Source organism: Carassius carassius, chromosome 2, assembly GCF_963082965.1.
Source record: "Carassius carassius chromosome 2, fCarCar2.1, whole genome shotgun sequence".
Classification (NCBI taxonomy): domain Eukaryota; kingdom Metazoa; phylum Chordata; class Actinopteri; order Cypriniformes; family Cyprinidae; genus Carassius; species Carassius carassius.
The window spans coordinates 24399809-24420393 of NC_081756.1; the positions used below are offsets into that span (position 1 = coordinate 24399809).

General features: G+C 37.3%; 2 protein-coding genes across 2 annotated transcripts in view; one reads left to right on the forward strand and one right to left on the reverse strand.

Moving 5' to 3' along the window:
* The window catches only part of LOC132107003 (activating molecule in BECN1-regulated autophagy protein 1A-like), a 73638-nt gene extending 65378 nt beyond the window's left edge, over positions 1-8260 (reverse strand). The window contains exons 1-2 of the mRNA XM_059513134.1: positions 7961-8260; positions 6771-7004 (exon numbers count right to left, since the gene is read on the reverse strand). Of these exons, the coding sequence (XP_059369117.1) occupies positions 6771-6902 (132 nt within the window). The 5' untranslated portion in view covers positions 6903-7004; positions 7961-8260. The remainder of the gene's footprint in view (positions 1-6770; positions 7005-7960) is intronic.
* A 574-nt stretch (positions 8261-8834) lies between these two features.
* LOC132107013 (lysosomal acid phosphatase-like) lies at positions 8835-15149 on the forward strand. The gene is made up of 11 exons (XM_059513146.1): positions 8835-8918; positions 10730-10825; positions 11182-11268; positions 11388-11540; positions 11727-11825; positions 12246-12335; positions 13019-13151; positions 13579-13667; positions 13822-13928; positions 14023-14201; positions 14493-15149. The coding sequence occupies exons 1-11, from the start codon at positions 8835-8837 to the stop codon at positions 14621-14623; spliced, it is 1248 nt and encodes a 415-aa protein (XP_059369129.1). The 3' UTR covers positions 14624-15149.
* Positions 15150-20585: the final 5436 nt, after the last annotated feature.

Genomic DNA, 20585 nt, shown 5'->3' on the forward strand with positions numbered 1-20585 from the left:
CCCAGAGCGGTCGTGCTTTACGCCGGGGTTAACGACACCACGCTGCGGCAGACGGAGACGCTGAAGAGGGACTTCAGCAGCCTGATCGAGACGGTTCGCAGCACGACGCCCGCAGCGACGATCATCGTGTCAGGATCACTGCCCACGTATCGACGAGGACACGAAAAGTTCAGTAGACTTTTTGCTTTAAATGAATGGTTGTTGTCATGGTGTAAAGAACAGAAACTGCTATTTGTTAATAACTGGAATCTTTTCTGGAAACGTCCTAGGCTGTTTCGCGCTGATGGATTACAACCCAGCAGAGTCGGAGCGGAGCTGCTCTCAAACAACATCTCCAGGACACTTCGCTCCATGTGACTAGTAAGACAATGCTCAAATAACTATTATGATGACTTTTGTTCCACCCGCTTAAATGATAAAATTACTTGCGCTGTACAATCTATTAAGACTGTGTCTGTACCCGGAATAGTGAGGTCAAAATATAAATTTAATGTAGGATCTAGAAAAAATCTTATCGTGATTAAACCAGAAACATGTAAAGTAAATGAACAAAAACAATCTTTAAAGTTTGGGCTCATAAATATTAGATCACTCACAACCAAAGCAGTTATTGTAAATGAAATGATCACAGATATTAGTTTTGATGTACTCTGCTTGACTGAAACCTGGCTAAAACCAAATGATTATTTTTGTCTAAATGAATCGACTCCACCGTACTACTGTTATAAGCATGAGCCCTGTCAGACTGGTCGTGGCGGAGGTGTTGCAACAATATATAGTGATATTCTCAATGTTACCCAGAAAACAGGATACAGGTTTAACTCTTTTGAAATACTTCTGCTAAATGTTACACTGTCAGACATGCAAAAGAAATCTAATGTATCTCTTGCTCTGGCTACTGTGTATAGACCACCAGGGCCGTATACAGAATTCCTAAAAGAATTTGCAGATTTCCTCTCAGACCTTCTGGTTACAGTTGATAAGGCGCTAATCATGGGAGATTTTAATATTCACGTTGATAATACAAATGATGCATTAGGACTTGCGTTTACTGACCTAATAAACTCTTTTGGAGTCAAGCAAAATGTCACCAGGCCCACTCATCGTTTTAATCATACACTAGATTTAATTATATCGCATTGAATCGATTTTACTGCTATAGATATTGTACCTCAATGTGGTGATATTACAGACCCTTTCCTTGTATCGTGCATGCTGCATATCACTGACTGATATTAACTATGTGTCTCAGCGTTACCGTCTGGGCAGAACTATTGTTCCAGTCACCAAAGACAGATTCGCAGAATAAGTCAGAATAAGTCAGACAGAATAACCTGCCTGATCTATCTCAACTGCTATTTGTACCCAAAAATACACATGAATTAGACGAAATGACTGACAACATCACTATTTTCTCTAATACATTAGAAGCTGTTGCCCCCATCAAATTGAAAAAGGTTAGAGAAAAACGTACTGTGCCATGGTATAACAGTAATACTCACTCTCTCAAGAAAGTAACTCATAGTCTTGAACGCAAATGGAGAAAAACTAACTTGGAAGTTTTTAGAATTGCATGGAAATACAGTATGTCCAGCTATAGACAGGCTCTAAAAACTGCTAGGGCAGAGCATATCCACAAACTCATTGAAAATAACCAAAACAATCCAAGGTTTTTATTTTGCACAGTGGCTAAATTAACAAATTACCAGACGCCACCTGATTCAAATATTCCACCAATGTTAAATAGTAATGACTTTATGAATTTCTTCACTGATAAAATAGATAACATTAGAAATACAATAGCGAATGTAGATTCAACAGCGTCTAACACTTCAGTTTCATCCATCGCACCCAAAGATAAACTGCAGTGCTTTACAAATATAGGACAGGAAGAGCTAAATAAAATCATCACTGTATCTAAACCAACACCATGTTTATTAGATCCTGTACCCACTAAATTACTGAAAGAGTTGTTACCTGTAGCCGAAGAACCGCTTCTCAATATTATTAACTCGTCGTTATCTTTAGGTCACGTCCCAAAACCATTCAAGCTGGCGGTTATTAAGCGTCTTATTAAGAAACCAAAACTAGATCCTAGTGAACTGGCAAATTATAGGCCTATTTCAAATCTTCCATTTATGTCTAAAATTTTAGAAAAAGTTGTGTCTGCTCAATTGAGCACCTTCCTGCACAAAAATGATCTGTATGAAGAATTTCAGTCAGGTTTCAGGCCCCATCATAACATAGAAACTGCACTTGTTAAAATTACAAATGACCTGCTTCTTGCGTCAGATCAAGGCTGCATCTCATTTCTAGTTTTACTTGATCTTAGTGCTGTGTTTGACACCATAGATCATGACATACCCATAGATCGATTACAAAACTATACAGGCATTCAAGGGCAGGCTCTAATATGGTTTAGATCCTACCTGTCCGATCGCTACCATTTTGTTTACTTAAATGGGGAGTCATCTCATTTATCATCAGTAAAATATGGAGTGCCACAAGGATCCGTCCTAGGTCCCCTTCTATTTTCAATATACATGTTGCCCCTTGGTAATATTATTAGAAAATACGGAATTAGCTTCCACTGTTATGCTGATGATACTCAGCTATATATCTCAACGAGACCAGATGAAACCTCTAAATTATCTAAGCTAACAGAGTATGTTAAAAAAGTAAAAAATTGGATGACCAATAATTTTCTCCAATTAAATTCGGATAAGACAGAGATATTAATTATTGGTCCAAAAAACACTACACAGAATCTTGTAGATTACAATCTGCAACTAGACGGATGTACTGTTACTTCTTCTACAGTCAAAAATCTGGGTGTTATATTAGACAGCAACTTGTCTTTTGAAAATCATATTTCCCATGTTACAAAAACTGCATTCTTCCATCTTAGAAACATTGCCAAGCTACGAAACATGTTGTCTGTTTCTGATGCAGAAAAGCTAGTTCATGCATTCATGACCTTTAGACTGGACTATTGTAATGCACTTCTAGGTGGTTGTCCTGCTTCTTCAATAAACAAGCTACAGGTAGTCCAAAAGGCAGCGGCTAGAGTCCTTACCCAGGTCAAGAAAATATGATCATATTACCCCAATTTTACAGTCTTTGCACTGGCTACCTATTAAGTTCCGTATCAGTTACAAATTATCATTACTTACCTATAAGGCCCTAAATGGTTTAGCTCCTGTGTACCTAACTAGCCTTTTACCACGCTACAACCCATCACGCTCCCTAAGGTCACAAAACGCTGGATTTTTGGTAGTTCCTAGGATAGCAAAGTCCACTAAATGAGGTAGAGCTTTTTCACATTTGGCTCCCAAACTCTAGAATAGAATTCCTGATAATGTTCGGGGTTCAGACACACTCTCTCTGTTTAAATCTAGATTAAAAACACATCTTTTTCACCAAGAATGTGAATAATATATCTTAAATTGTGAGTACAGTTGTATCTGATCAAATGTGCATTCTTATTCTTTAGCTTGGGTTAAACTAATTAATTTTACTTTGTTGGAACAGCAGCTATGCTAATGATGTCTCTATTTGTTTCTATGTTTTGCCACGGGATGTAACTAGGATTTACACAAGTTCCAGTCTGGATCCAGAACACCTGAGAAGAGATGATGCTGTTCCTCAGAGGACCCCAGATGATGCTAACCCTGAATCAACAACAGAACTAACAAATATTGCTACAAGTGTGACTGCATCATATAATAATTATTAATTATTAATAATATTAATAATGTTCATCATCTGGCTGACTACGATGTAGCCGCACTGGGTTGTACATTATAATTAACTCAAATGATATATAGGGAATTTTAATAATTAATCAGGAATATGATTAATATATATATATATATATATATCTCATATGACAGTTACATTAAAATTATTGAAGATGAAAAATAGGTCAATTGTATATATCAATAACTCATTACAAGGCACTGTAATTTACTCAATATGTCAATATTCTATTCTTCATATCAATTATAGTGATATCTCTTACTGTAAATTACCGCAAATCAAACAGTGGTTTGTCCAGCAAAAGGCCGTAAGATTAACTTATCAACTTTCAATAAAGTTATCACTTCTTATAATTCAAGGAAAAATATTTTCTGGCCATGAAAACATTATCCTATCATTATGAAATTTCGGTTACTAAAAAGTAAAGAGCTTGTAGCTAAAGATCAGACATTTCATTGACTCGTGATGTGAGCGCTTAGAGGCAATCATGAATATATATTGGTTTTTAATAATTTAACTAATAATACATCAAACTACAAATCACACAGAGTAAATACGCGTACGACAATACAGACAGTAACTTTGTACAAGACATAACGGAATCCAAATGAGGGAGAGGGAGAGAGATAGAGAGAGAGAGAGAGAGAGAGAGAGAGAGAGAGAGAGAATGAGTGAGAGAGGATGAGAGAGAGAGGTAAGAGAATTAGGCGTGATCACAGAATTACGCTCAGTTATGCAAACTCACAGACAGTAACCCTTGAAAGACAACAATGAATCAAATCACCTTGAAAAGGTAATAGACAAACTTTAAGCAGTATTTAAATCTCCATAGAGAATGATACTTGCATGTGGTCACTTTGTGACTCGCCAGACCAGCGTGCGTGTGAGTGTGGTCCTTTGTAGCTAGGCGTGTTCTTTCGTGTCTTCCGGGGCTGCTGCGGAATCGTGCGATATTTGAACGGTCCAACAAACGTAATGATTCGTCTTCCTCGTGTAGAGAGGAACTTAGTAAGTAAAAGAAATGATAACAACGGAGATGAAAGCTACGGAGGTGAAAGCTCCCGAAGGAGCCATGAGAATGGCTGTTCTCTCAGCCGCCGTGATGAGATCAACGGCGATAGAAGAGCGGACCAAGAGCGCGAAAAAGAGCAAGAAAAACACGAAGAGAGGAGGGAGGAACTTCCTGGGTCAGTTCTTATGGCTTGCCTGGTTCACGCCTCTGTTTGCGTGAACAACCAATGAACGTCTGCGATCTGAAGCGGGAAAAACGTTCCTTTGTCTCTGGGTGATATTCTAGCAAGTTCGTAATTCCAGATTAATACATTTTTCATTAATTTCCTTTATATAAGTGAGTCCGTCAAAGCATGACGATTAAACAGATCTCAAAAATAACATATATAACTGATAGAAACACGATGTTACATTCATATGCAGAATTACACACATTTAAAGTTTGATTAACACATGATAAAACTGCAGATACTCCAATTTATATGGGGAAAACATCTAATGCACCAAAAAGCAATACTCAATACATTTAGAATACATTGAGAAAAGGTACCAGTTTAGAATACATTGAGAAAAGGTACCAGTGATCTGGCTTTGCTGTTCTGTCAGTTAGGTCATAAAGTTTTACGACCTGGTCAGGGGGGTAGGTTTACAGAATCATGACTCTTTGTGAGAACATTCATTCCAAAAACATTTCCCATTTACAAGTCAGCAATTTATAATCCTCGCATGACAGGATTAACCACTTTAAGCAACACACAAACCTATTCACAATACATATTATTAAGGACTTACATAAATAGCGTAAAGAAAAGTTTGTGTGTGTGTTTAGGAATGTGGGTGTTTTGTTTCTTCTTTGAGGCTCGCGAGGGTATCCCTGGACAGTCTCAATAGGTGTAATAACTGTCACCCACGCCAGGATGTTGCCGACATCGCGGCGCCCCAAATGGTGAATTATGTTGGTAGATGTTGTAAAACAAAGGTCCTTGTTTACTCACGTTCTGGTCTTTGAGTGCAGAATGTGTTAGAGAGTCAGGATTCATTAATATGGAACAGATGGCTGAAATACCATCAGCTCATTAGTGTTACAACGACTTGTATAAATTTTTCTACAAATCCTGTCATACGTGCACAAACTGACAGTCACCACTTATAAGCTATTACTAAATATTGTAGAAACATAATTTTCTGTAAAGTTGCTTTGTAACGATTTGTATTGTAAAAAGCGCTATACACATAAACTTGAACTGAATTTAATTGAATTTAATTCTTCTTCTCCTTATCCCAGGTAAGACGCATCTGACGTTGTCTGTAGTTCAGGAGTGGCTTAACAAGAGGAATATGACAACTGTAGCCAAATTCCTTGACACGTCTGTATGCCTTGACCCCAGCCTCAGTCCATTCCTTGTGAAGTTCACTCAAATTCTTGAATCGATTTGGCTTGACAATCCTCATAACACTTTTTCTTTCCACTCAACTTTATGTTAACATGCTTGGATACAGCACTCTGTGAACAGCCAGTTTCTTCAGCAATGAATGTTTGTGGCTTACCCTCCTTGTGAAGGGTGTCAATGATCGTCTTCTGGACAACTGTCAGATCAGCAATCTTCCCCATGATTGTGTAGCCTAGTGAACCAAACTGAGAGACCATTTTGAAGGCTCAGGAAACCTTTGCAGGTGTTTTGAGTTGATTAGCTGATTGGCATGTCACCATATTCTAATTTATGGAGATCGTGAATTGGTGGGTTTTTGTTAAATGTGAATAATTTAATAATAAAGTTAAGTCATCACTACATCTATAATGATAATGACACGGAGGAATGATATTGTTGGAATCACTTTGAGAGTGATTGTTTTCTAGAACATTATAAGCTATTTATTTTGAACCTCAAATAGTACATAAACCCTAAAGCTCCACAATTGACAAAACAAATAAAAACAAGGTTGTCTTAATAATACTGAATATCTCCCACACAAGTCAACAGATGACAGAGATCAGTTACCTGGCTTTGCCATTTCATGCGCTGTGTCTTCTCCTCCACAAGCTGCTGTAGGATCCTATGTGAGGAAAGGCCTCGTGCTCCTCGCTCTCGACTGGACAGGATACACACCGAGTTCTTCTGTCCCACCTTCATCTCCACAAACTCTTCCTCACGCCGACCCTCTCACACCAGACCCAGAGCCGTCCACCGGCTCACACACAACCAGACCACCACTGCTACTGCCACGCCATCATTCTGGGGGCACAGAAAAAGAAATCAACAAATATTCATACAAATATTATTTTCAAAAAAGGGCCATCAAAGTTCTTGAATATCATAACTTGACTACAACTCAATATTAATCTGATGACAATGAGACAATTTATTGCAGGGTTTAATTAAGCAACAACAACAACAAAAATACATAAATATATATATATATATATATATATATATATATATATATATATATATATATATATATCAGCTATTTGCCAACATTTCACATCTTCATTCAGTTTAACTTGATGTACTAAAATGATTAAAACTATAATGAACATAAGAACTATATAGAAAACATATAGGAATATACAGAAACTATATACAAAAATATTAATAAAAACTATAATAAGATACTAAAATAACACAGGTTGGAAATTAGATAACATATAATATATATAAGATAAGATATATTTCAACATAAAACAAATGAAAGGCCAAAACAGAAAAGAGCTAAACATTACAATAAATAAAGATATATAATTAAATGAGCTTTATACATAATTAAATACCAGTGTAGCTGGTAGAAAGTCAGTAATTATACAGATGTTATTTAACAGGTTGAAGAAACTTGAATCAGCTTTACATGTCTTGTGACAGTTTATCTTGAGCTATTCTCCAACTGACAGGCTAACGTTACATGTTTGACTTCAGCTGTTATCTTCCGCTAATAAAGCTAGATAGGGGATATAAAAGTGCTATAAACACTAGGTAAATTAACTTTATGGTCCCAGAATAAAGGCACCAGTTATAGTTATATATAATTTACAATGTTTGATTTTGAATTAGAATAACAGCTTTCACATTAGCAGTTAGCATGCTACTGTTTACGGGTAATGTATGAATTCAGTTACATAGTGTTTCAATTATTAGTGTTTTTAGTTTAAAATATATTAAAGACGACCACTCGGGGTCTCTGTGAGTCGGCCTACCTCATATTTGTGTCCGAATATACTCCTTGAAATCGTAGATATCAAATAAAATAAGTACGTTACGTTGGGACCACTGATCTATCATAGAGAATAGATCAGTGGTTGGGACACTTAAGCAGCAGGAACCTCACTAAAATATTCAGTGCTGGTTTTATTTTCGGGTTTATATAAATACAGTGTGGACTATTTTTGTTTATTCCCGAAAAGAGGGTTATATGTAACGTCACTTTAGATTTGTTGCTGTGTTCAACCATAGAGTGCAACACATCCTGCCAAAAAGCGTACAGACAAAGCCAGTAGAGCACAGAATGATCCTTCATAATCAACTACAGAAAACATCGTTCACGGCTTCACGCGCGAACGGGTAAATGTAATTAATTAAACCATGTGCATAAAATAACCCCTTACATTTTCTTTTTTTTCAATAATTATGGAAATGGATATAGTTTTTTTAAATACCTATATGCAGAAACAAAATAAAATCATTAAAAATAATTGTCAACTAGGCGTATTAATATACGATTTAATATTAATATACGAATGCACCTTATTAGAGGCATGCATATCAGGTTAAACAATAACTCATAAATACTAAATAAAAATATAACAGGAGACTGGATTTAAATTTTAAATGACATTTGCATCATAAACAATCCAACAAAGACAAATTATTATTTATTCCAGAGTCCTTGTCTGTTCCGAGACAGCCAATTAAATCACGTGTTTTTAAAGTAGCAGAATGCGTTGACCAATGGGAGCGCTCCCGGAAAACCTCGGAGCTCGTGCCTTTTGTTTGTGAAACCTGGCAGACAACGATCATCGTTCAGTCAGTGAGGTTACTGTATGGCCTGGGAAGGAGAATAACGTATTAAGTATGGAGTCCTGTTTTCTGGCCATCTCTTTCCTCTTTGCTTTCGGTCTTTCCAGTGGAGAAAGGACGCTGAAGTTTGTCACTGTGGTGAGCACCATAATGTTTAATCTTTCTGCAGCTGGTTTGACAGAACCTTTCGTCTTAAAAGCTGTTCATAAAACGACACACACATTCTGGCTTCTTGTTATTTGTCATATTTCTATGCATTAGAACTCTGTGTTTTTGTGCAAATATGAACTGATTTCTTTCTCTGTCTTTTTTTCAATGCTTTGCATTGATAAGGTTGTCTTCGGTCGATGTCTGTCTAGTTTGAAATGGTATCAAACAGTAACGACGTGTGAGTAGTAATATCTGCTGACACGAGTAACCATTGTTTGCTACCAACTTTGTTTTTAGCTTGCAACTTGTTCTCGACGTAAACTTTGGTTATTAGATATTTTAATAAACCTACCAGCTTAATCAATGTTTGTGTTCATCACATGATGAGACTTGTTTTTGTTTTCCATTGCACCTTCCTGTTCCTGTCTAAGTCAAGTCAAGTCACCTTTATAAACAAAATACATTGCCTCAAAGCAACTGAACAACATTCATTAGGAAATCAGTGTGTCAATAATGCAAAATGACATTTAAAGGCAGTTCATCATTGAATTCAGTGATATCATCTCTGTTCAGTTTAAATAGTGTCTGTGCATTTATTTGCAATCAAGTCAACGATATCGCTGTAGATGAAGTGACCCCAACTAAGCAAGCCAGAGGCGACAGCGGCAAGGAACCGAAACTCCAAAGCAGTAAAAAATTTTGATACAAGCTTAAGATCCAAAGTAAATTCTATCGTGCATCGTTTGTTTCGGAAAAAGTCCTGGCTTTTAACGGACAATATTTGCAGATCCAGTTATAAGGGCGTTCTGACATAGAGGCACATTCATTCTGTGGTATTTCAGAAGAAACCGCTCTCCATTTATATTTTGATTGTACAAAATGTGAACCATTTCTTTGTTCTCAAAGGTCTTACTATGAAAATAATTTATCTCTTGAATGTTAACCACTGCCAACTTCTTTATAATGTATGCAGAACTTTTCATTCATAACAAAAAATGGTTTAATTACCCTTTTTGTATCCAACTCTATAATTCTTATCACTTAATCTTATAAACAATAATAAAAATATCAGATTTTTAATATGCTGTATGAGAGTATTTAAAGATGTGTAGTTTAACTTTTCTTCTTTTTGTGCACATAAATCCACGTTTATTCTACTTAGTTCTTAAGTTGGTGTTTTTATTTCATTTTCAAGATATGAATGTTTGCACATTTTGTTTCATATCTGTGCCACATAAAAACCTAAAAACACTTTTTTTGTATTGTGGGTAGTCATATTTGATACTGACACCTGTTTTAAATAAGTGAATAAAAGTGTTTTGTGGGAAATCATGACGATCAGGTCACTGCAGATGAGGAAGTATGAACCAGAGGGCTGAGTAATTTGAAACGTGATTGTGTGACATGACTATAATTTAATGCATTCATAGAACACCTACTTGATGTTTTAAAAGTGATTTTTGGTAAGTCCTTCTATAATAGACCTTATTGTAAAAGATAGACCTTTAGTGTAAAAGAGAAATCACAAGCCTGAACTGAAATCTTTATGCATTAAACACATTGAAATAAGTCTGGTTTCTGTGAAAGACAGAGATAAAGATAATGAGATAAACTAAATTTGCTCATCCAATTAGAATGTGTTTATAGACAACTGTGTGGCCTGTATCTATCTGGGTGTCAGGATGAGCACATGACAAGTTGATTTTGCTAAACTCCGCACAGTTGCACGGTGTAGTTCTTTCCTCTGAACACACACATAAATCCCCAATACTTATGAGATATGACTTCCTCTCTGCCAGCTTTATCGACATGGTGACAGATCTCCAATCGAGATCTATCCAACTGATCCCTATAAGGAGAGTGACTGGCCTCAAGGATTTGGACAGCTCTCTCGGGTACAGTATGCACACACACACACACACACATACATTCCTTATGCTCTTTGTTTTAACTGGTTATGTGCTACTTCAGTTGCCTTTAGTTTATGTAGAAACATGCAAGTGTCTGTGCTAAATTGTTTTTATATATACATTGAGGGGGTGAACTGCTCCTTACATAATTTTTTGTAAGTTTTTGTTTTTGTAGTAACCTTTTATGAGTCTTATCAGTCATCATCTCACATTCAGATGACACTTTTTTTAGTTAGCACCAATTTACTGAATGCACCTTTAAGGTTTTAATTTAATTCTTTCCCTATAAATTAGTAAGAGGGTGTTTTTATTACTTCAACTCAATCTTCTGATCATTCCAGGAGGGAATGAAGCAGCACTTCGAACTGGGTCAGTTTTTAAAGAAACGCTACACGGGATTCCTGAGTGAGAGCTATAACCGGCATGAGGTTACTGTCTCTCTAAATTATTGTTCAAATATGTTCAATAAACTTTAACATAGTGTTGTCAGACTTGTGTGACATAGAGTTGTTATTACTTATAAAGTAATCCTTTCTCTGTGCCGTAGATATTCATCAGAAGTACAGATGTTGACCGGACTCTAATGAGTGCAGAAGCAAACCTGGCTGGCATGTTCCCGCCTAATGGTTCTGAGGTGTTTAATCCAGATTTGAGATGGCAACCAATACCTGTTCACACTGTCCCAGTGGATAAAGAAAAGGTAAGACATCACACTGAAGTTGTTCTCACTTTTCTCTCCAAATTTTTGCAGCACACTGAAACTTGGCCCTGACTTCTCTTCAGCGATGAAGTCATATTTTCACAGAAGCAGCATCAGTAAATGTTTCAAATCGGTTTCCAATGCTATACGATCTGCCTTCAGTGTGTTTGTATTTTTTCTTTCCAGCTGCTCTCATTCCCTCTGGAAGACTGTCCACGTTACACACAGTTAATGAATGAGACTGAAAAAACTAACATTTTTCTTAACATTACTGAAACCTACAAGGTGAGTCCACCATGTGAAAATGAAAATAATTAAACTGATAACATTCTTACCTTAGATTTTAAAATTTTAAGACTTTAGGCCTGTTTTAAGAATATATTGAATCCATACATCCTTGTTTTGTTTGGGTTCATATCATGTAAATGGAAGAAATGTAAATCGTTTTATTGATTTTGTGAAATTTTTTTGCCAGATGGCAGAAAACATATGCTCCTCAGTCAAAGTATTTACAGTTTTAGTGCTATTCTGATTCCATTTTAAATCTCGCTCCCTGTTTTTTTCATGTTAGTAATTTACTTACATGTTAGTATGTACTTTACAATGTTGGCATGTATATGTGCACAAAGAATAAAAACAGTAGATTAGCCATCCCAGCCATAATGGTTACTCCACTTATGGTGATGTCATTATGTTTTTATGCAGGGCTTTTTTGAGATGGTGAGAAATAAAACAGGACTGGAGAAACCCAACATTGGAAATATTTGGAGTTTGTATGACACATTGTTCTGTGAGGTGAGTTTCACCTGTTATTTATGTGCACACATGCAGTCATGGCTATATCTAGCAATAAAAAACTCTGCCAGTCAATCTCACCTGCTAAGTATCGTCTATAGGAATGAATGATATATTGAAATGAAGGCGGTGTGTGCAAATCTAGGTTGTTTTTTTTTTACTCACTATCAAGTGCAGATTTAGGGCTCCAGAAGAACAAATTTCCATTTATTTTCTCCATAGAGGAATTTATTTTAAATGATAACTTCAAAATCATTCAAGATCTACTGTGAGCTAAAAACCTTTCCCCCTACATTCTCAAACTATTTCAATATATGTATATATAGATCTATCACTGTTTTATTTGATTGTTATTGGGCATTTACAATATCACAGGAGGCTCTTATTTACACAAACACATTTACTGGGAGTCATGACAGTCGTTCACAAGTTTGATGGCTTGTGGGTAAAACAATTCCCCAGTCTGTGTGGACTCTTTCATGATATTAAGAGGCTTTGCAGTAAATGTCTTGCAATAATGGCCGTACCACAAACTGAATCACAATTACTTAATTTTATATTAGACTGATTTCATGATGTTAAGAAAAAATTCAAAAAATTCCTAATGCTCAGACAGACTCCATGAACTGTGTCAGATCAGAAAATCTTCCCTCTCCACCTCTTCTCGTTATTCTCCTTCCCAGGCAAAGCATGGGATGCGACCACCTGATTGGGTTACTCCAAGTGTGCTGGAGACGCTAAAGGTCTTAAACAACTTTGGTTATCAGATTTTGTTTGGAGTCTACAAGAGAAAAGAGAAGTGCAGACTTCAGGGAGGTGAGAGCTTTTTCTTTTTTAATTTAATTTCAAATAAACCTACAATAATGCCAAGTAATATAGAACAACAACAGCAAAAAAAAAAAATTAAACTAAATGAAAACAATAATAAGAGCCAAAAAGCCAGAGAAAACTATTATATGAGGTTAAACATTGAGAGTAGTTTTTGACATTTCAAAAAGAAGAGAGAGGATTCTTGTTAATATAGTTAACATACAGTATAGTTACACATATAGGCAAATCAGTTTTGTAGGAATAGATGGAGAGGCTGCAAAATGAAACGATGGGCATTTATAGTGCAGGAAAATGTCAATGTAAAGAAACAGTGGACGTACCATTCTACATTCAAACTGAAATACACAAGTACAGTACTGTGATCCTGCGACACTTTAATGTGCTAAAACAGCACTTTTGCTTTCATTTAAAGGCCTGCTGTTAGATCAGATTATTAAGAATCTGTCAAATGCTGCAGCACCGGACTCTAAACAGGAAGTGAAGATGATGGTATACTCAGCTGTAAGTCACGTGTCACACTTAAATGAAACATCAGCAGACCAAAACACCCAAACTTCCCTTTTTCAGTCAATAGCCTACTAAAAAATAATAAATGTGTCCTCTTTAGAGTAAGCAGTTCATGTAATGTTCTCCCATGTAACCCTTTCTTCAATAGCATGACACAACAGTTGTAGCCCTGCAGGAAGCTCTGAATGTCTTTAATGGCCTGCAGCCACCTTATGCCTCGTGTCATTTAATTGAACTTCACCAGGAAGAGAACGGGTAACTGTGTGTCAGAACTGTGTTTTTGCTAAATCCATGTTTCAAGTAGACACGCTTTGGTCAACTAAAATTTACCTTTGCGTTGCTCTTTCAGGATGTTTACAGTGGAGATGTTTTATCGCAATGACACTAATGTGTCTGAACCGTACCCTGTGTCTTTACCGGGCTGTTCCCAGCGCTGCTCCCTACAGGACTTTGTGAACCTCACACGTGAAGTCATACCACAAGACAGGGATAAAGAGTGTCAGATAAGGAAGGAAGCCACAGACAAAGGTAATCACAATCTTTTATGTTAATAAATGCTGTTTATTGTTTTATATCTTGTAAACAGTCTTTTTTGGTGCAAACATAAACTGTAAATTATGTATATTTAATTATTTATTGATATTTATAATGCAATTTATTATTTAAAGTAGTTCCATATGACAAAAGATACAATTTTAAATTTCTTTCAAAATATACATAAAATGGTCAACCATATTGCTTATATAGATTTTAAAATAGATATTTCTATCAATTTGAGTTACTTTGATTTTGATGGTTCTCTCTTTCATATATGTACAGAGGTCATCATTGCGCTGGCTGTGTGTGGATGTCTTCTCTTCCTCCTGGTACTGCTGCTTTTTGTAGTGCTATGCCGTCTAAAAGACCCCATGGGTACCTACAGTCATGTCATAAATGAGAGTGACTCCTGACAAACGTATCGGCTCCTCCGCACAGAGGAACTGTGGGACAGTGAAGAGGAACTATGAGGACACAACACCAGTTTCTTGAGAAATTCTTAAGACAACTGACAAGACAGTTAGAACTCTTTTTGGCAACACATTTATTTTTCTTTTACATTGGGGAACACTTGATATCGTTTTATTTACTTGTAACCTTAAGTGTTTTGAGAGAAAAAAGGGAATCATGAGTTGTGATGGTGTCAGTAGCATTAACGTAACAATGTTTAGTGCACAGAGATGTAACTAAGAAACTTGACTTCATGTGTGTCTTCGGCTCAGGGATTTTATTGTAATGGAAGATTGTTTACAAGTGTCAATGATGGAACTAAAACTTGAACTCAATATGTCCAAAATTGTGAGTCCTCATTGAAAGAAGGATTTTGGCGCCCTATTGTTTGTGCTCCCACGCCCTTAAATCTACTGTAGTTGTCAACGCCTGAAGATTCAGATGGGACAACAAAAGCCTTCTTAATAAACATTGAGGCCTTATAATTCACTCACGGAATCTTACCCTCATGATTTTCTCCTGATTTACAGCGACAGAAGAGTTTTGATTAGTAAATTTCAGAATTACAACATGCTGATATGAACAGTCTTCTCAGGTTAATGGGTTAGTTCGCCCAAATATAAAAATTATGTCATTTATGACTTACCCTCATTTCGTTCCAAACCCATAAGACCTCCGTTCATCTTCGGAACACAGTTTAAGATATTTTAGATTTAGTCTGAGAGCTTTTTTGATCCTCCATTGAAAATGTATGTACGATATAATGTCCATGTCCAGAAAGGTAATAAAAACATCATCAAAGTAGTCCATGTGACATCAGAGGGTCAGTTAGAATTTGTTGAAGCATCGAAAAATAACAAAAATGATTTTATTCAGCATTGTCTTCTCTTCCGGGTTTGTTGTTAGCGCGACTGCTGTGACTGTTGATGCTGCTGACGTGTTTTCTGGTGCAGCCAATAATAAAGATTGATACATCAGCAGCGTCGCATGTCATCAGCGTCAATGCAGTGTTGTGAACATGACCCGGAAGAGATTTACTACTACTTTATTGGAGTAGTTTAATCTTGGGCAGTTTTCTTGATGTTTTGTCATTGCACTATGAACACATGAATACACATTTTAAGACATGCTTTCATGTCTCAATACAGTAAAACAAATCAGTTCCATGTACTTCATATTTAAAGGGTTAGTTCACCCAGGAATGAAAATTCATCCATCTTCTACTCACCTTCTAAGCATCCTAGGTGTATGTGACTTTCTTATTTCAGAATAATCCAATCGGAGTTATATTAAATATTGTCTTTGCTCTTCCAAGCCTTTCAATGGGGGTAAGCGGGTGTTTGTTGTCAACAGTTCAGAAGACGTGAAATAAAGTGTGTGCATCTGTAATAAAACGTCCCTTATACGGCTCAGCGGGGTGATTTAAGGCCCCTTGTAGTGAATCCATGCGTTTTTGTAAGATAAATATCCAGATTTCCAGACACCCGCTTACCCCCATTGAAAGGCTTGGAAGAGCAATGACAATATTTAATATAACGATTGGATTATTCTGAAAGAAGAAAGTCACATACACCTAGGATGCTTTGAGGGTGAGTAGAACATGGCCAAATTTAAATTTTTGGGTGAACTAACCCTTTAAACTAAGGGTGAGCGATTTTTACAATAACGCTTTGGAAAACTGAAACGGGACGAATAGCAAAACAAATTTGTAGCCAATCAGCAGAATGGGGCGTGTCTACTCGTGATGCGGAGGAGAGAGCTTTTAGTCTACAACAGTGGTCCCTAATCCTGGTCCTGAAGAACCTCCAGCACTGCACATTTTAGATGTTTCCCTGTTCAGACACACCAGATTCAACTCATTAGTGAAGACTCCAAGACCTCAAATGTGTGCATCAGATAAAGAGATAAGAGAGACACCAAAAGCGTGCACTGTTGGGGGTTTTCCAGGACCAGAATTGGAAAATACTGGTCTACAGGATGGACAGACACTGAGGTAGCTTTGTTTTTTTCTCAATGTGTGAGTAACAACGTGTCTATATCAGATGTGCACCGTGCTGCAACAGCTAAAGTCTACACTGGATGCAACAAAGCGACCGGTGAAATCATTTGAAATTTGTGTCAGTACATTAAAAATATAATGCAGCAGCAGTTCCCATATCGAGGTGGTAACTCAACATTACGTCAGCTATTGATGTATATGGGTACTCCTCCCTCTTCCACTTTTGCTGAAATCTTATGGGCTAACGCCAGTTGAGGACAGCTGGCCAATTGACACGAAGCATGCAAATATTGACATGACGCGGGCAGTATAAATTGCATGGGTGCAAAAATTACGTCAGAATCTCTTTCTTCACGCTAGAAGTCTTAAGTCATCGTGGAAGTTGCTTTAGAGGACTACTCACCCCTGTTTTCCTCTCCACATCCAATGGCTGCTACATGCCAGATTTGAGCCGCCCCACCTTCACCAGTTCTGTGTCACCTGCCTGGGCCTCACCCACGCCGAGGCGGCACTCACGGACGACACGTGTGACCACTGCGCCGAGCTGCCAGTGCGCGCCCTTAGAGCAAGGAGAGAAGTGGCTCAGGCTCAGCTGGAGCGCCCGACCAACAGGGCCCTGCAGACCTCCAGGAGGAGCTGGTCAGGTTGCTCGGCTCGGCAACAACAACAACAATAACCTTTATTTATAAAGCACATTTAGCACAATAAAAATTGATCCAAAGTGCTGTACATAGCACAAAGAATGAGAGAGCACCAAAGTGCTCTCTCCACCTTCAATACCACGACTTAGGTGTCCTTGAGCAAGGCATTGAATCCCCAACTGCTCCCCGGGTGCCGCAGCATAAATGGCTGCCCACTGCTCCGGGTGTGTGTTCACTGCTATGTGTGTGTGCACTTTGGATGGGTTAAATGCAGAGCACGAATTCTGAGTATGGGTAACCATCCTTGGCTGAATGTCACTTCACTTCACTTTAGTGCATAGCAGGACTACACTATAAAAAAAACAACAATTACAAATTTCCAAAAGCTAAAGAATAAAAATGTGTTTTCAGAGTAGATTTAAAAATGTCCAATGAAGGAACAGACCTCACATGATAAGGAAGAGCATTCCAAAGCTTGGGCCCAGCCACAGAAAAGGCCTGATCACCCTTTAATTTGTAACGACTTCGTGACACATTTAAAAGCAAGTGATTTGAAGATCTAAGTGACCTAGCAGGACAGTATGGCACAATAAGATCACAAATATACCTTTGTGCACAGCCAGACAATGCCTTGTAAACAAACATAAGGATCTTAAAATCAGCTCTAAACTTAATGGGAAGCCAGTGAAGGGATGCCAAAACAGGAGAAATATGATCCCTCTTTCTAGACCCACTCAAAAGTCTTGCAGCAGCATTTTGAACAATTTGCAATCGAGATAGTGAAGATTGAGGAAGACCACAATAAAGAGAGTTGCAATAATCTAATCGTGATGTTACAAAAGCATGAATTGCAACTTCTAGGTCTTTGCTTGAAAGAATATTCTTCAACTTTGCAATAGATCTTAAATGGAAAAAGCTTCCTCTAATAACCGCACTAATCTGTTTATCAAAGAGTAGTGAAGAGTCAAAGATCACTCCAAGGTTTTTGATTTGTTTGCATACATTTGTTGAGAGAGGACCTAACTATGCTTTCAGAGTAGGAGAGGAATCTGCCGGACAACCGAGAATTAAAAGCTCTGTTTTATCCTCATTTAACTGCAAAAAATTATTCGTCATCCACCTCTTGATATCATCTACACATTCCAATAACACATCAAATGAAGCAGTGGTGTCAAGCCTTACTGGAAGGTAAAGCTGAGAATTATCTGCATAACAGTGATATGAAATGTTGTACTTCTGAAAAATGAGGACCAAGGGCAGCATATAAAGGCAAAACAATAAAGGCCCCAAAATAGATCCCTGGGGCACACCAAACAAAACAGGTGCAGATGATGAGGAACAATTTCCTAAATTTACAGAAAAAGTCCTCTTTTCTAGGTAGGAAGCAAACCACTTTAGTACAGTGCCCTTGACGCCAACCATATATTCTAGTCGTTCCAGAAGAATGTTGTGGTCAATGGTATCAAACGCAGCACTCAGGTCTAACAAAACCAGCACAGAGTCTGAATCTAGAGCAAGCAAGATATCATTTGTAACCCTCAACAGAGCTGACTCAGTGCTATGTAATGATCTAAAGCCAGATTGGAACATGTCCAAAATGTTAAAAGAATTCAAATAAAATTGTAGCTGTGAAAAAACTACTTTCTCTAAAAGCTTAGAGATGAAAGGCAGTTTAGAGATCGGTCGATAGTTACTGCACATTTCTGGATCAAGTTGAGGTTTTTTCAACATAGGTTGTACAATTGCATGCTTAAAACTAGCTGGAATGACACCTTTGGCTAAAGAACTGTTTATGATAGCAGTTACCATATGATTAATGGTAGAAAAAACATCCTTAAAAAGACGAGCTGGGATAATATCTAGCTTAGAACCAGAACACTTCATAGTGGAGATTATATCAGCTAGTTGAGTAGGAGAGACCGGTTTAAAGTTAGACAGACAACTCATAGGACAAGGAAATTGCAAGTGACATGGTTCGGATGGAACAATAGAGCTTATAATATCATAAATTTTTTGAGTGAAATGTTTTAAAAAATCTTCACAAAGCTTAATAGAGGCCTCAGATAAAATATTCGTGGTCGGATTTAGAGTAGAGTCAATCGTATCAAACAGGACTTTTGGATGCTTAGCGTTGTCAGAAATTAATTGAGAAAAGAAGTTTGATTTTGCCTTTTTTACTGCCGTTTGATAGTTGAAAAGAATTTATTTTAAAATGTCAAATGAAACCTGTAACCTATCTTTTTTGCACTTTCGCTCTGCTTTTCGACACTCTTGCCTGAGAGCGCGGGTGACATCATTTAACCACGGCTGGCCAGCAACCTTCATATTTTTACGCTTAAGCAGAGCAGCAGTCGCCATAGATATAGAGGATGCTTTATAAAATATCTCAGTCAAGCATTCAGTATCTGTTTCGTTCAGAAAATCATTATAAAAATGTGAAGAAAAAGTTTCAGAAAACAAATTTGCAGTATTTGAGTGAATAGCTCGAGAGAGACATGAAGGCTGAGGGCAATTAGAAGACGGGAGAAAGCACTCAGATTCAAACGTAACTAGATAATGACACACATGCATCAATAACCTCCAGATTTGAAATTAAAACCCCACGAGACATTACCAAATCTAGTGTGTGACCCAAATTGTGAGTTGGACCACAGATAGATTGTACAGTACAAAGTTCAAAGACTCTAAAATATTTACAAATTCTTTGACCAACGTTCTAGAAGGGCAGCAGAGATGAATGTTAAAATCCCCAAGAATCAATAGTCTATCAGCCCAAGACACCAGATCAGAGAGAAAATCAGAAAATTGTTGAATAAAATCCTTATTGCATTTAGGGGGTCTGTAAATCAGAGCACATAGCATAGGACCATTTAAATCAACCTTCAGTAACTGGACTGCAAAACTGGAAAAGGTGTCCGTAGGCACAGACTTACATTTGAAACAGTTTTTAAAAATTGTTGCAACTCCACCACCATGTCCAGAGGCCCGTGGAGAACTGAAAAAGCACAGTCAGGAGGAGCTATTTCGGCAAGAGGCAACAAGTCACCCTGTTTTAACCAGGTCTCAGTCACAAATAAAAAGTCTAAGAAGTGAGATGTAAACAAATCATTTAAAATAAAAGATTTGTTCGATATTGACCTTGCATTCACTAAGGCCATCTTTACAGTAGCAGGGCAAACAGAATGCCGAGATGTGAGAGGCGCGTGTTTAAGCAAACAAATGTTTTCAAGATTGACACTCTGACTCTTACCATTTGATCTGACGGAAAAGCGGCGATGTAGCGAC